This window comes from Trachypithecus francoisi, unplaced genomic scaffold (genome assembly GCF_009764315.1).
Source record: "Trachypithecus francoisi isolate TF-2019V2 unplaced genomic scaffold, Tfra_2.0 Lachesis_group0, whole genome shotgun sequence".
In the NCBI taxonomy this organism is placed as follows: Eukaryota; Metazoa; Chordata; class Mammalia; order Primates; family Cercopithecidae; genus Trachypithecus; species Trachypithecus francoisi.
In genome coordinates this window covers 135,082,226-135,098,698 of record NW_022681453.1, presented here as the reverse complement: position 1 = coordinate 135,098,698, position 16,473 = coordinate 135,082,226, and the positions used below count along the sequence as shown (strand labels likewise).

The 16,473-nt window shown below is 44.3% G+C and overlaps 1 protein-coding gene across 3 annotated transcripts in view; it reads right to left on the bottom strand.

The window, feature by feature from the left end:
* The window catches only part of ITGA9 (integrin subunit alpha 9), a 422,798-nt gene that overhangs the window by 92,327 nt on the left and 313,998 nt on the right, over window positions 1–16,473 (bottom strand). For all 3 annotated transcript variants that reach the window (XM_033212029.1, XM_033212028.1, XM_033212027.1), the window contains exons 19-20: window positions 5,441–5,527; window positions 909–988 (exon numbers count right to left, since the gene is read on the bottom strand). In XM_033212029.1, the coding sequence (XP_033067920.1) occupies window positions 909–988; window positions 5,441–5,527 (167 nt within the window). The remainder of the gene's footprint in view (window positions 1–908; window positions 989–5,440; window positions 5,528–16,473) is intronic.

Sequence of the window (16,473 nt, the reverse complement as noted above, 5' to 3'; positions counted from 1 at the left end):
AATTATATAGAAAGAGGATGATAAAATAGATGAGGCAGAATGTTAACACTGGGTGAATCTCAGTAAAGGGTATATAGGAATTCCTTGCACGATTCTTGTAACACTTCTGTTAAGTTTAAGATCATTTCCAAGTGAAAATGAAAAGGTTGCCTTGGGTGTCCAATCATCACCCCAATCAAAGCTTGTGTCTCTCTGTTCACCCACCTGAACGCCCCTCCCTCCACTGGAGCCGCCAGCCAAGTGCTCCCTAGATGCTGCTTCAAGGCATGGTGGATCTGCCCTGGAGAAGGCATCTGGTAACTCCACAGAGGCCCCCACAGGCACCTGTGGCTATCCTGGAGAGGGGCAGGCACATGCTCCTGAGGGGAGAAGCTGCCACCCCACGATCCCCTTTCCTATCCATCCACTTGGCTTCCAGGTTAAGCCCTCTCTTGAGTAGCATCTCTTGGGACCTCTGTCAACAGGCCTGGCCAGGCCCTCAGGCTGCAGGTGCCCTGCCCACTCCATCAAGGGATATAGCGCCATGTCCAAAAGCAGCAGCCGGCCCAGTCTGACAATTTGCAGAGGACATCTGTCTGATCTGGGAAATACACAGCTGAGTGGGAACTGACCTTGGACTAAAGCCTCACCCCCCTGGGCCTGTCTCTCCTCAGCTGTAGAATCATCACCTTGGAGTGGCTGATGCCCAGTTCCTCTCAGCTCAGTCTGCAGTGGTGGCTATGCAAGCAGCACTAGGCAACCACCATCCCCAAGAGATCCAATTCCACTTAGTGGCTCGAGGCTTTATCACGGAGTAACCATTTCTTCCTCCTCAGCATCCTGGGATTCATCAAAGCTTAACCAGGACACGTCCTTTCCTGGTCCCATAAATCTCTTATCTTTGAAAAAAGTGTTTAAACCCCCCTTACCTCTGAGCAGTAACAATGAAGCTGAGAACTTCCTCTTCCCCAGACAGGTGGCTTGTATCAAAGATCACGCTGAATTCATACTAAGGGAAAAGGAAGTGGTATCTGGCATCAGCAGGCATTCCAAACTTAAACTGTTCTCTTCCATCTTCTGCAGTTGATGACCTCTGGAAGCTCATTTGCATGACAAGCTTTATGTTTTATGCATAGCTTTCTGACTATCAGGCCAAAGGCACAGTCTTAACAGTAAAACCAAGCCTGATACATACTCTGGCCAGAGACCTGCTGCTCCTGGTTCAGCCCCCGAGGCTCTCTTTAGGAAGTGATGCATTTACACTCTTAAACCGGGACTTACTAAGTTTCACTCACATCCCATCTTTTCAATTTCTGCCACATCTGCAAATTACATCACCTGGGATATTTGCTTCATAGTATTACTGTCTTACTCTTTTAGTTTAAAGATTATTTTAAAAGAACAATTTATATCACTATCATAGATGGGAATCCAGGATCACTTGCCAAAAAGAGAGGGTAGTTGTAAAAATGAATACAATGAAAACAGAGCAATGTTGAATTCTGTTGCCTGTGGAAGCCTTTGAGCCTAAGGTCTACTCCATCTTTGCTGAAAAGGGAGATTTGCTGGTGATAGAGAAGTGTTAAAGATATGCTAGCAGGATTGGAAATGTTCTCCTGATCTGTGTGGCTAGGATTAAAAGACTGTTGAAAAGTTTTATGAGCTGAATGTTTGTGTCTCCCCCACCCACCACTCCTCAAATTAATATGTGGAAGGCCTAACCCCCTATGTGATGGTATGTGGAGGTGGGGTCTTTGGAAGGTAATCAGGTTTAGATGAGGTCATGAGGGTGAGGCCTTCATGATGGAATTAGTGCACTCAGAAGAGAACACAAAGATCTCTCTCTCTCTCTCTCCATGCACACACACCAAGGAAAAGCCAGATGGGCACACATAGAGAAGGCGTTATTTATAAATCAGGAAGAGAGCTCTCGCCAGGAATTGAATCTGCTGGGACCTTGACCTTGAACTTCTCAACCTTAAGAACTATGAGAAATACATGTCTATTGTTTAAACCACCCAGCCCAGGGTAATTTGTTATAGATGACTAAACTGACTAAGACAAAAAAGGTCACTGTTAGGGTCAATGTTGTTCAGTGCTGTGTCCACGTATTGCTCAGGATAATCTCATGAACCATCTAAAATTATCGAGTGTACCACTTAGTGGTGAACATCCTGTGATTTGGGGGGCACTGCCCTAAGTAAATGGTGTTCATCATATACATGTCAGGCATGTGTGAGAATGTGGGAGGAACCCTTGGGTAGGGGTTATAAGACCAGGTTCTACCACAAATTGTGTGATCTTGGCTAAAATACTGTCTCTGCATTTCAATAAAAAGAGGAGGTTGGACAAAATGGTTCTTAAATTTTATCAAACTCTGAAAGCCTACAACTTATATAATGTCTAAACCTTTGGGTTCCATTATGGTGAATTCTAGGCAGTGGTCTAACATTTGCAACACTGGATTCTACTGAATGCTTCCTGAAAGCAACGGACATTGGTTCATTACAATGGACCATCATCTACAGTGAACACGGACATCTCTTTCTAGACAGAAATTTCTGTTACTGTGGGACTTGTCAGCTTACAGTGGGGTGGGGGGCAGGCACAGAGACAGGGCAGGAAGAGAACAAGAAGGAAGGGAGAGGTAAGGTCTTGACTGGTGTAGAGTTAGCACTGGGAGGAGACCTGAATTCAATTAAACACACTAAAGAGCAAAGTGAGATGACAGGCAAAAGAATTGGGTGAGAAGCTAAAATCAGGGATGGAGGCCTGGAAGAACAGAACGTCAGAAACTGGGCAGGCTGTGAGAGACAGAAACATATGGCCATCCAAGGTAAGCCAAGTATAGTCATGAAGCTTAGCAGGTGGCCTGGAGCCTGAGGACCCTCAGGGTTGGAAGGACATGGGAATGCACGCTGGGCTGCAGACACGGGGAGCCCCATCTCTGCTAGGTGACTTGTTGGGCTTTCTCCAGGGAATCACCCTCTGCTCCCATGCCCCCAATACCCAGGTTTAGTCAGTCTTGGTACAGGTACCAGCATCTGTATGTGGGAGGAAAGTGGTGGCATTACCAGCTGGGAAAACAACCAACATTCCAATGTTCACATTTCTATGGGCTCTATCACGATTTTGAGGGTTTTAACAAATGTTGGCTGGGCGCAGTGGCTCATGCCTGTAATTCCAGCACTTTGGGAGGCCGAGGCAGGTGGAGTTCACTTAAGTTTAGGAGTTCAAGACCAGCCTGGCCAACGTGGTGAAACCCCGTCTCTACTAAAAATACAAAAAAAAAAAAAAAATTAGCTGGGCATGGTGGTGGGCACCTGTAATCTCAGCTACTAGGGAAGCTGAGGCAGGAGAATCACTTGAACCCGGGAGGCGGAGGCTGCAGTGAGCCAAGATTGCACCACTGCACTCAAGCCTGGGCAACAGAGAGAGACTTCCTTTCAAAAACAAACAAACAAAAATTTGACAAAATTTAACTCTCCACTAGAGAGAGAAACATACATCTTAGGTCTGATATGTGATATAGGCTGGAGTTTAAAATGAAATGGAAACTGTCACAAGTTTTTCAATTAAGCCTATTATCTGTTACTCAAAAGATTTTATTTAAATTTGTGTGTGGAGGTGCCACATACATTACTAGAGGCAACAGTGTCCATGGATTGGGGTCGTCCTTCTTTATCTCCACCCTCACCCTACCTGGAGTCTAATGGGACTTGGCCTGTACTCTGTCAGCCACATGTAATCCATTTTCCAAGGGCAGTCACTTATTGAGGCTTCCCTCCTCCTGGGGTGAATGTGGACAGAATGAGGAAGAGAGGCAGAAAAAAATCCGTGGAGTCATGGGCGTAAGAGTCACTGTGGTTTTGCCAAGATCACACAGTTTGTGGTAGAACCTGGTCCTATAACTCCTACCCAGGGGTTCCTCCCACATTCCCACAGGTGCCTGACATGTATATGGTGAACAACATTTGTTTGGGGCACTGTTTCCCAAATCACAGGGTGTTCACACTGGGAATGGTACACTAAGATTATTTTAGGTGGTTCATGAGATTATCTTGAGTGATACATGAACACAGCACTGAACAGCACTGACCCTAAAGTGAGAAAGTTATTACCTTTTTGCCCTAGTCAGTTTGGGATTCCATCACAAATTACCCTAGCCTGGGTGGTTTAAACATTAATTTCTCACAGTTCTGAAGGCTGCAAAGTCCAAAATCGAGGTGCATTCAATGGGGCTTTTATGGGTCCAAGTGATTTGCTAAGAAATGACCAAGTCTTCTCCCTCACCATAACATTCTCACCATTGGTTTACAAAACAGCTACTAGATACTGGGACCAAAGAGCGTTGGAGATTAAAATGATCTGATTGTACGACCCAGGCAGGACAAAAGGATGAAGCTTTCGCTTTTTTTTTTTTGAGACAGCGTCTCGCTCTGTCGCCCAGGCTGGAGTGCAGTGGCATGATCTTGGCTCACTGCAACCTCTGCCTCCCAGGTTCAAGTGATTCTCCTGCCTCAGCCTCCTGAGTAGCTAGGACGACAGGCACGTGCCACCATGCCCAGCAAATTTTTTGTATTTTTAGTAGAGATAGAGTTTCACTACGTTAGCCAGGATGGTCTTGATCTCCTGACCTCGTGATCCACTTGCCTTAGCCTCCCAAAGTGCTGGGATTACAGGCATGAGCCACCACGCCCGGCCAGCTTTCACTTTTTTAAGGGAAAAAAGGTAGACAAAGGAATATGAGATTTCCTTCAAATCATGGCAGGGAAAACAGCTTCCATTTCCAAAGGCAGACTTGGTCTTTTAGATTCTAGTTTTGCCTCCAACCACCAAATCTTTTTACCTATGTTTGTATCTCCTTACAATGATGGCACATACTAGAATGTTCCAAGAATGTCTGAAGATTCTGTAGTACACTATTTGAAAATCTGTCTCCACACCAATACCAAAGTGACTTAATTTCTTTACTCTTTCTAAAAATAAAGTGGGATATAGGTATTTGTGTTTTGGGAATTTTGAGAGGTCTCTTCAGAAAACTGTGAGCACCCAAGGGAGTGACAGAGTCAGGACTAGAGGTGACAGACCACATCTTCTCCTGTGTTACCTAGGGGACTCAAAGAGGCACAGAAAGTCCCAGAAAAAAAATTATTTTAGGAAGCCCAACTAAATGGCACTTGCCAAAGTGCAGAGGCCATGGTGTGTCCTTCACTTTCACATTTGGGGTACATCATGTGCATCAAAGAGAAAGACAACGTGGCGCAGCCCCTCTGGAGTATACCCCAGTGTACACTGCCAGCGACAGGAGTGTGGCAGGGCTTCAGTGGCCGCCCCAGCTGCTATGGGAGGCAGCGGGGTGGGAGGACTCCTCACCTCAGGGAGGCAGTGGCGGAATCAGTGGCTGGTGGGAAGGGCTGGGGGCCTGCTGCCGAGGAACGGTCCCGTCTGTGTCCCTTACCTTTGACTTTGACCTCATGAAAGGAAATCCCACGCTGCATTTGAGGAAGTCCGATTCCAGCAGCTCACAGGAGATGCCCATCTCCTCCTGAAAGAAAAAGCACCAACAGATGGGTCAGCTGCACGAAAGGCAGGTGTGCAGGAGCAGGCTCCAAGGGGCAATCGAGTCCTTCGGAGCAGTGCTCAGACGGTAGGCACTGGTAGGACGAGGTGCCCTGACCAGACTGTCTCCAGACCCTTCTAGCTGCCCACCTTTCCCATGGGTTCCCGGGGAAGACAGGTAAGAGGACAAAACCGGCCGGGCGCGGTGGCTCATGCCTGTAATTCCAGCACTTTGAGAGGCTGAGACGGGTGGATCATAGGTCAGGAGATCGAGACCATCCTGGCTAACACTGTGAAACACCGTCTCTACTAAAAATACAAAAAATTAGCCGGGCGTGGTGGCGGGCGCCTGTAGTCCGGGCTACACGGGAGGCTGAGGCAGGAGAACGGTGTGAACCCGGGAGGTGGAGCTTACAGTGAGTGGAGATCACACCACTGCCCTCCAGCCTAGGCGACAGAGCGAGACTCCGTCTCAGAAAAAAAAAAAAAAAAAAAAAAAAGGACAAAACCACTCTTTATTCCTAACTAATGCTTTGGGTTCAAACCCTAGGGTGGTCCTGGTGAGGTGGGCTGGACCATGGGTGAACTGGAGACCTCCTAAAGTTTGGATGAAAACACAACCCTGTCATCTTCCTGGCCCCTTTCTCCTAAGCCCACACCCTAATCCTGCCTTTTCAGATCTTGGTGGTTTAGGAAAGACAAACTCTAAGAAAATCGCCCTAAGAAAAGAGAGGGGTTCTTCCTAAAACCTGAAACAGTGAGGGCTGGGCTGTCCACAGGCAAGTCTCCCCAGGGTGTGGGGAGGGTACAAGGGTGAGGAGAGGTTTCCAAGCGTAGCCAGCTTTGGCTGGACTCTGCCCACAGTGGCTTGAGAGAACCAGAAGAGAAAGGCTGTAGGGAACTGCTGTCTTTCCACCTGGGCACATGGCTTCCAACCAAGGTGAAAGGAAAGCCAAGAGGCTCTTCACAAGCCACAGGACTTCTCAGAGTCACTGAAAGCAAATCAAGACTTCCAAGCGGAAACAGCATGTTTACAGATTTTGGAGGAGAAGGTACAGAGGTCCTCCAATTTCCAAGACTCCCATCTCAGCTCAGACTAACATTTCAAGGCATGTGGACAGGTGGATGAAAAATATTTTTATTGTGTGTCCAACTGGTAAAAACATATGAGCATTTACCATAATATATCTACTTAAACTATCCAATTATATATATCTTTTATTCTAATACATTATGAGCATTATCAAAAGCACCAAAAATAAAGGTGATAAAAGGTAAATAATCTATGGGGCTAGAAATCAAGACAGTAATTGTGGAATAAGTGGAAGGAAGGAAGTTCTGAGTGCAGGTTACACAGGTTTGATCCTTTTGTGAAAGTTCATTGAGCTGGGAACTTAATAACTTGTATATTTTTGTTTGTTTGTTAAACATCAATACACCCTTACTTAGGAAATAGCAATGAAACAAAACCCCCAAAAGCCCAAATACAATTAAACAAAAGATAAGAGATATACAAATATAAAACTAAACTCTAATATATCTTTTTAGCATCCAGTCTCGGATATAATTGATCTCAATGATGATTAGTTTTCTAACAGCTCTCTGTGCTTTTAGCAAGTGTTATTCACACAGAGACCCGGGATCACCTGCGTTAGTATCACCTTGGGAGCCTCTTTAAAAATGCAGATTCCTGGACAACACTCTAATTGCATTGCATGAGTCTTTTCTGAGTAGACACAGAGACTGCAGGGTCTGGAATGAGCATTTTCAATACATAGTGAGCGATAACATTCGTGATTTCGCAGGGTAATGATGTTTGGTAGCTGCTGCTATGAGCTTTCCTCCCCCTTCAGTCCATTCGGCTGGCTGCCAGAGGAAGCTTCTTAAAATATGTCTCTCCCCAGTGCAAACAGAATAAAGTCTCAAATCTTAATCCCAGCTTCCATTTTGGCCCTTCCTTTTCTGTTGTTGTTCTTCCACCCCTGCCCCATGGCACATATACTCTACTATTCTACACACACCCTGCCTGCTCTTACGTCCACACCTCCATTTAAGTTGTCCTCACTGTCAAGGAGCACCTTTCCTCAGCCCTTCCTCTGAGGTTTTCTTCCTCCGTCTTCGTCTTGTCCCCCAACACTCAGGGATGGAAGCTCATGTATGTAATATGAGAATGGCACAGGATTCAGAACAGATACTGAGCATGCACTGAGTAGCTGAGCTGTCGTATCACACACATTTCAGCACTGAGGGACCTGGTCTGAAAGATGTTAGTCACTGTCCTTGTAGAGCTCAGAGTTCAGAAGGGGTGGGGACCTCCCAGCAGAGACACAAATATTTACATGGCTGTGTGATGGCAAGTGTGAGGGCTGCTCTTAGAACCTAGAGAACAGGCATTGGCAATTTCAAAAAGGAAAACCAGGGAATAATTTCTCAAATGCTATTCCAAGAACTGCATGGCATTAATGATTCACCATAGGTGGCCTTTCACTACCATATTCTTCCCCATATTCCTCCTGCCAGAAGCAACACCCACAATTGTCCCAAGTAGATACTACCCTAAATCCTGGCTAATCGGCCTGTTGACATCAGAGGCATCAGGCCAAAGTCTTATACGACTTTAGTTCTCTTGGTTTCCTGGGGACGGTCCTGGTTCATGTTTGCCATTCTGGTATTATTACTCTAAAGAGTGTCCCAGGATAAACATATATATATATATATATATATATATATATGTAATATATATGTATAATATATAATATATATTTATTTTATATATACATATATATTACATGCTTATCTAACTCTGTTCCCAATTTCTCTTGTAATGCCCAATACCCCACTGGGAATTCCTTTCAAACCAGGAGAGAAGGTTTAGTTTTAAGTCAAAGGCCTATCTGTTCTTGAAGTAAACATTTATTGGTCGGGCGCTGTGGCTCACACCTGTAATCCCAGCACTTTGAGAGGCCAAGGCGGGCAGATCACAAGGTCAAGAGACTGAGACCAGCGTGGCCAACATGGTGAAACCCTGTCTCTACTACAAATACAAAAATTAGTTGCACGTGGTGGCGCATATCTGTAGTCCCAGCTACAGTACCTGTAGTACCAGTAGTCCTCAGGAGGCTGAGGCAGGAGAATTGCTTGAACCGGGGAGGTGGAGGTTGCAGTGAGCCGAGATCACATCACTGTACTCCAGCCTGGTGACAGAGTAAGACTCTGTCTCAAAAATAAAAATAAAAATAAAACAAAAAGATGTATTGCCCCAAAGACTTCTTCAGTTTTCGCATGTGTGAAATAAATGTCTTCAAAAATTTACTCTGGGACTCGAGAAAACCTCAGTTTAATTAGCTTTGACCTAAGACAACAGTACTTCTGATCATTCAAAAACTGCTCAGCTACCTTATTTTTGTTAATTCCCAAATGCTGGAAAATAACATTTATATCAGCATTTATTTAACTATTCCTGGTCTCTATTCCACGTTACTCAGTCACATAAAAATTTCAAAATTCTGGTCGGATCTTGGTGAGGAAAGGCCAAAAGAGTAAACCAAAGACATCATCTCTAGGAACAAGAGAGCTGAGCTTATGGTTCATGACTCATGCGCTCCGGCATGGTGTTACAGGAAGGAATGTCATGGATTACCCTTCTGCCGCCTGTCAGCACCAACATAGCTGTTTATACTGGCCATGTAAACTGCCCTGACCAAATGTTTTTAATTCTATACCCCTCTCTTCTACTACTGTGATTTCCAAGGAGGCCCAGAGGTGTATCAGAGCATGGGCTTTGGCAAGCACTACCACTCCTTGTGTGGATGCTGGCAGTGCTCCACTCAGAACCCCCTTACTGGATAGGTACAACAGCTTGAAAGGAATTGCTTTGCCTGGGAGGTTATGACACCTGCCCCAAAAGCATTCCATAGCCTCTGATTGACGTGGGTACCCAAGGATGTCCCCTTTGCCTCAAGAAAGGACCAACTCTGTTGTACAATTAATGTTCCAGAGCTCCCACGGGGCTGGGTGAAGTAGACTCCAGCTGAGCCCACATGCCTGTTTGGCTCCTTCCCTTCATTCTGCTCCCTTCGCTCCTCTTGCCCCAATAAATCCCTTTCACGAGAATCCATCTCGGGTGCTGCTTCTGGTGAACCTGACCTCAGAAAATGCTCTTCCCTTATGACGCTATTGGTACTGAGAGCCATTGGAAAGTACTAGGCATTTGCTCCCAGGTGGGGAGAGGCAATGAAAGGAGGATGAGGAGAAAGCTCACATGTTTATGATTCTTGTTTAAATCCATCCTAAGGAAGAGAAAACATCCCTAACTGCAGTTTATAAAGGCTGTAAGGCTTCCCCATTAGGGGAGCCCTTCATTCAAGGCAACACCAGTACCCACTTTGTTCTCCTGGTTTCGGATCATGCCCAGGGCATAACCTTAAAAAGCAGAGTCATCATGGAGTCACATGTCTTCTTGGTAGCCAGGCAGGTACCCAAGAGTCACAGACATACCCACAATGTAATTCTTTTACATGAAAATAAAATCTCATATTTAAAATGGATTCAATTTTTAAAACCAATTCAATTAAAAATATAAATTTTGGGGAGATATGGCTAATCTAAGCTGTCCCCAGCTCTAGGCAACATGGCAGTGGAGAGTGCTCTGGTTGGGGGTTGCCTATGACCTCCACCAGGCACTTGGTATCCACCAGGATACATATGGGAGAGATTCCAGGGACCAGGCTTCTCCTGTGCTCTGATTGCTTCCACGTTCCAATCACTGCCTACACTGGCTTTAACTTAGAGAACTTAACATTAGCATTTATCAAGGCTGATGGTTATGAAACGCTCAGCTGACTGGGAACGTGGACCAGTGAACAAACTGTCTATCTAATGTACCTGATTGCCAGTGTAGACATCTCATTATCTGATTACAATACAATGCAAATCAAATACAGAGTGAAACAGAAATCTTGCTCTAAAAGATGTAGACTTTCATGAAATCAATGAAAGTGATGTTGAAAAATGGATAAAACCACTGCAAAACCACTGATAAATTTGGATCTGGCAGAGTTAGATCAGTTAACTGTTGAAAGAGTCAAAATTCTCTTGGATACCACTTTAAGATGCTTCAGAAGACAAAGATTTAATTTAAAAAGATCAAGAGAAGCCCTCAGGAAAAACTGGCCATTGTAAAAATGATCCTTTTGTGATTGTACCAAAAACCAGACAAAATATGAAGCAAAGGATGTTATCTTATGCAACAGCAGGAAAATTCACATCCAAAAGCTGCCTATCCAGCACTCAATTCCTTCTTTTGTTTCAGAAGTTAGGGCACTGTTATTTTAAAGACTCGAATAAAGCAAATAATCTTTTGCCTTGGGTCTAAGGTATCTTTGACAATTATAATTACAGTGTTTCGAGTGTCATTGAATAAATGCAGGATAAAATAAACCTAATTTCATAATTTTTAGTTGCACATTTCAAGCAAAGTCTCAATCAAAACTTTAAAAAAACTTTTTGGCCAGGCGCGGTGGCTCAAGCCTGTAATCCCAGCACTTTGGGAGGCCGAGATGGGCAGATCACGAGGTCAGGAGATCGAGACCATCCTGGCTAACACGGTGAAACCCCGTCTCTACAAAAAAATACAAAAAACTAGCTGGGTGAGGTGGCGGGCGCCTGTAGTTCCAGATACTCGGGAGGCTGAGGCAGGAGAATGGCATAAACCCGGGGTGCGGAGCTTGCAGTGAGCTGAGATCCGGCCACTGCACTCCAGCCCGGGTGACAGAGCGAGACTCCGTCTCAAAAAAAAAAAATTTTTTTATTATACAATTTTATACCCTATTTTAAGAGGATTCACATAACTGGCCTTTTCCCCAGTTCCACTTTTCCCTGTCTGGCAAGGACGTTCAATACTCTCCAGGGCTTCTCGCCGAAGATTATGGAAGATTCAATTAAAAATTTCTACTAACATACAGATGGCCCCTGACTTGTGATGGTTCTACTTAAGATTTTTCAACTTTCTGATGGTGCACAAACAATAGGTATTCAGTAGAAAGTGGTAGAAAACTGTACAATACTCTCAAGATGCTGGGCAGTGCAGCGAGCTGTAGCACCTTGTCTGCCACGTCATTACCAGGGTAAACAACCGATACTCTAAGGAGAGCTGTGTTGCCAGATGATTCTGCCCAATTGTAGGTTAATGGAACTGTTCTGAAAATGTTTAAGTAGGCTAGGCTAAGCTATGATGTTTGGTAGGTTGGGTGTATTAAATACATTTTCAACTTACGATATTTTCAACTAACTATGGGTTTATCAGGACATAACCCCAACATAATTCAAGGAGCATCTGCACATTACTCTCAGGATCAGGAAATCATCAGTTAATATTTTAAAAAACACAGTGATGAAAAGCATACTTGATTTATGCATACTCATTTCTGTATTCTCAGTGCCTGGCACTTAGCCTAGAACGTAGTAGCTCCTGAGTTTGCATTTATTAAATGAATAGGCCTTGGCTTGTGGAAGATTCCAAAGAAGGGGCTGCAAGAAGCAGCTCATTTGCTGGTCTGCCTGGCACGAGAGATGCTTGCCTTGGCAAAGACCTTCTCTCATCCAGACATACCCTGGCTGTCCCAGCCCTGGAAGCTTGGCCAGCAGAGCCAGGCTCCAGCCCTGTTTGTAACGTGCAGTGGTTGGAAGAATCGAATAATGAAATTAGTAAGCCTCTTTGGCCCTCGGGCTCCTTCCTCCCAATCATACAAGCATTTGATGTCAGTCTAGACTCAGGCCTTACTTGACCACGAATGCAGTGCTCTTTGGGAACAGGATATCTTTGTGGTCAGTGACCTGTTTATGCTCAATGCTAGGTAGAGTTTGAAGTCTGACTTCCAACTTTCTAGTTCTCACATGTGTTTGTTAAACTGAAGACGACCCTGGTGTCTCTACATCTGACTGTCAGTCTGGCAATTTAGTGTTCCTCTAAGACCCTTTCCTTCTTCCAGACACAACAAGCATGACCCTTGTGGACTGGTAAAAAGGGGCCCCACGTTAACTCACTTAATTTAGAATTCAGGTAAATTTTGGAAGCACTTCATCCCAAATACCGTAATCAACTGAGGTGTCAGAGATGAGCAAAGGTTCTCAATAACCTGGCTCAATGAGTTAACAGAAAACATTCTCAGCAAACACTTTATTAGCAGCACTCGATGAGTCAGCTTGAACCTTACCAGAACAAATAGTCGTATTCCCAGAGGGGAATCCTTTGGGATTGAGCCATAAAGTTCCTACCCATGAAGAAAAACACGTGAGCTTGCAGCATAGAAAGTGTACAACCTTTGGCATTAGCGTCCCAATTTTTATTACTGACTCAGATATATACCAGCAATGTGCTGTCAGGCAAATCAGCCATCCTTTCTATAAGCCTCGAGACCCTTACCAATAAAATGAAGTCATAACAGGTGCCTTATAGGAGTATTGCTGGACTACCACTGCTGATGCATGTAGGATGGAGTACGTAGCCTCTACTTAGTGACGATTTACTGTGTGCCAGGTAGTGTTTTAAATCCATTATCTAAAAACTCTATGTATAGCTTCTCTTTATTCCTGTTTTATGAGGAGGAAACTGGAATGCGAAGTTTTATCACTTGCCCAGGGTTTCCCAGTTGGTAAATGATGGAGCCAGGATGTGAGCCGGACACATTCCTTCCCAAAGCTCCTCTGCATGTTCTCCTTCAATCTTAACTTCCTTTCCTGACCCAACTCCCCTGCATATCTCCTTACAGAACATGACATGGTGCTTTGAATACACATGGGTGTGGGGAAAGGGCCTGTCATTTGAACAGCTTATGAATTACAGACCCCAGCCATCAAAACACACTCTTCCATGTACTAGACTCACACAATACCTTGTCTCCTGCCACTTGCCTCAGGCCCTGATGATACACTCTTGGCTGAAGGTTTCTCAGGGATAGTCCTGGAGTCAGAACAAACACAAGTCATGCTACTCTTGAACCAAGGAAGAGTACACAATACATAACTATGAAAATATGAACCTCCCACTGGAATGAAGCCACACAAGCAAGCACTCCTGTTGATCCCTGAGCAGAGATGCAGAGGGTGAACTGTTTTGTCAATTCGCTAGTCAAACTTCTGAAAGAGGCTCATGTAGTCAATCCGTAAGGGGTCAGGAAAAATCAGAGGCAGATGGGATCTGAGAAGTCACAGAGAGGGTGCTTTTCTTTGTATCCAGAATGTTGGCAACATGAAGACCAAGTATAAGCCTTGCTGGGGTCTTAACATACTCAAAGTTTCCCTCTGAAAGGACTTATACATCATCCATCTGTACATTCATTCATTCACTCACCAATCATCTAACAAACACCTACAAGATGTGAGACACAGAATGGGGAGAATACAAATGACAGGTAAGAAGGGATCTCGGCCAGGCTCGGTGACTCACGACAGCAATTTGGGAGGCCTAGGTGGGTGGATCACCTGAGGTCAGGAGTTTGAGACCATCCTGGCCAACATGGTGAAACTCCATCTCTACTAAAAATACAAAAAAATTAGCTGGGCATGTTGGCAGACGCCTGTAATCCCAGCTACTTGGGAGGCTGAGGCAGGAGAATCACTTGGACCCAGGAGGCGGAGGTTGCAGTAAGCCGAGATTGCGCCATTGCACTCTAGGCTGGACAACAAGAGAGAAACTCTGTCTCAAACAAACAAACAAAAAAGAGACAGCATTTAGTAAGCAAAGACTCCAAATTAACACATTTTAATAGAGGAGGAAAGACTATTGGTTTAATATGATCCAGGCTACAAGGGACCTAAATACATTGTTCCAAGAGCTCATAGCAGGGTGCCACCCTCTTTGCCTGGTGGAGTAAATAAAAAAGCACATATATCAAAAAAGGTGACTTTAGGGTGGGCCTTGAAAGGATAAGAATTTGCCTCATTTGGGTGGAGCACTGTGATGGGAGAGGCAGTGACATAGTGGCAGAGAGGGTCAAGTGAATGGGGTAGACGTTTCCAGACAAGGCTAGTACAGGGCAGCACCAAGAGAGACAGCACCAGGGCAAGTGGCAGCTGTGTGCCCAGAGACTGAGTGGCATTCCTTCCCTTGATGTGAGCCCGAGGCTTCCAGCTCCACAGGCTCTGAAGCCAGCTTCTGAATGACACTGCAGATCTAGCTGTGAAGAACTTCCATCCTCTGCTCCTGGGAGAAATACTGAAGTCAGAGGGCAAACGTGTAATTTCCAATAAGTGATATAGTTGCCCTGTGCAACATGGGGCTTCTATCAGCAGCGCCAGAGAATTCCTGTCTTGGAGGTCAAAAAGGGAAAGCAGTTGCAATCAGAAGGTTGCTTAGTGAGTTAAGGAAGAATTTTACATTTTGAGTACCCCTTTGTTTATTCATTAACTCGTTGAAGAGCTATTCACTGACTGCTGCCCCATATCAAGCCCTTTTCCAGGGGATGGGGCTACAATGGCAAACATGGTCCTGCCGAAACAGCACATGTAGCCTACAGGGGTGATGGCAAAAACAAAAAACTCAAAAGGAAATGAAAAATAACTGGCCGAGCACGGTGTCTCACACCTGTAATCCCAGCACCTTGGGAGGCCGAGGCAAGGGGATCACTTGAGGCCAGGAGTTTGTGACCAGCCTGGCCAACATAACAAAACCTTGTCTCTACTAAAAACAAAAAAATTAGCCTGGTTGTGGTAACACACACCTGTAGCCCCAGCTACTTGGGAGGCTGAGGTGGGAGGATCGATTGAACCCAGGAGGCGGAGGATGAACCCAGGAAGCGGAGGTTGCAGTGAGCCAAGATCGCACCACTGCACTCCATCCTGGGCGACACATAAAGACTCTGCCTCAAATAATAATAATAATAATAATAATAACAACAACAACAACAACAACAACAGTAGCAAAAGAAAAACTGGATAATCTGGATATCATCAAAATTTAAAACTCATGTGTTTCAAAGGACACCATCAAGAAAGTGAAAAAATCCACAGGATGAGAATATTTTAAATAATATGTCTAATAGGAACTTCAGGATATAATTTTAAAAAGTCTTGCAGCTCAATAATAAAAAGATAAGTAACCCAACTAACAAATGGGTAAATGATCTGAATGGTTTTTCCAAAAAATACATACACATGGCCAATAATCACATGAAAAGATGCTCAACATCATTAACCTTCAGGGAAATCTAAATCAAAACCACAATGAGATACTACTTCACACTCATTAGAATGGCTACAATAAAAAACACAATAACAAACGCTGGACAGGATGTGGACAAATTGGAACCATTATATACTACTGGTGGGAATGTAAAATAGTATAGTGGCTTTGAAAAGCAGCCTGGCAGTTTTTTAACTGTGAAATATAAGTTACCATGCAACCCAGCAATCCCACTCTTAGGTATGTACCCAAGAGAAATAAAAACATGAGCCCACACAAAAACGTGTACACAAATATTGATAGCAGCATAATTTGTAATAGACAAAAATTGGAAACAACCTAATGTCCAGCAACTGATGAATGAATAAACACAATATGGTATATCCATACAATGGAATATTATTCAGCCATGTAAAGGAATGAAGTATGACACATGCCACGAACAAATGAACTCTAAAAACATTATGCTAAGTGACAGAAGCCAGTCGCAAAGGACTGGCTCCATTTCATATAAATGATTCCACTTATACACAATGTCCAGAATAGCCACATCTAGAGAGACAGAAAGTAGATTTGTGGTTGCCTTGAGCTGGTGGAAATAGGGGAAAGGGTATGACAGCTAAGAAGTATGGGGATTCTTTTTGAGGTAATGAAATGTTCTAAAATTGACTGTGGCATTTCAGATGTACAACTCTGAAAATATACTCAAACCCACTGAATTGTATACTTCAAAAGGGTTAATTGCATGGCAT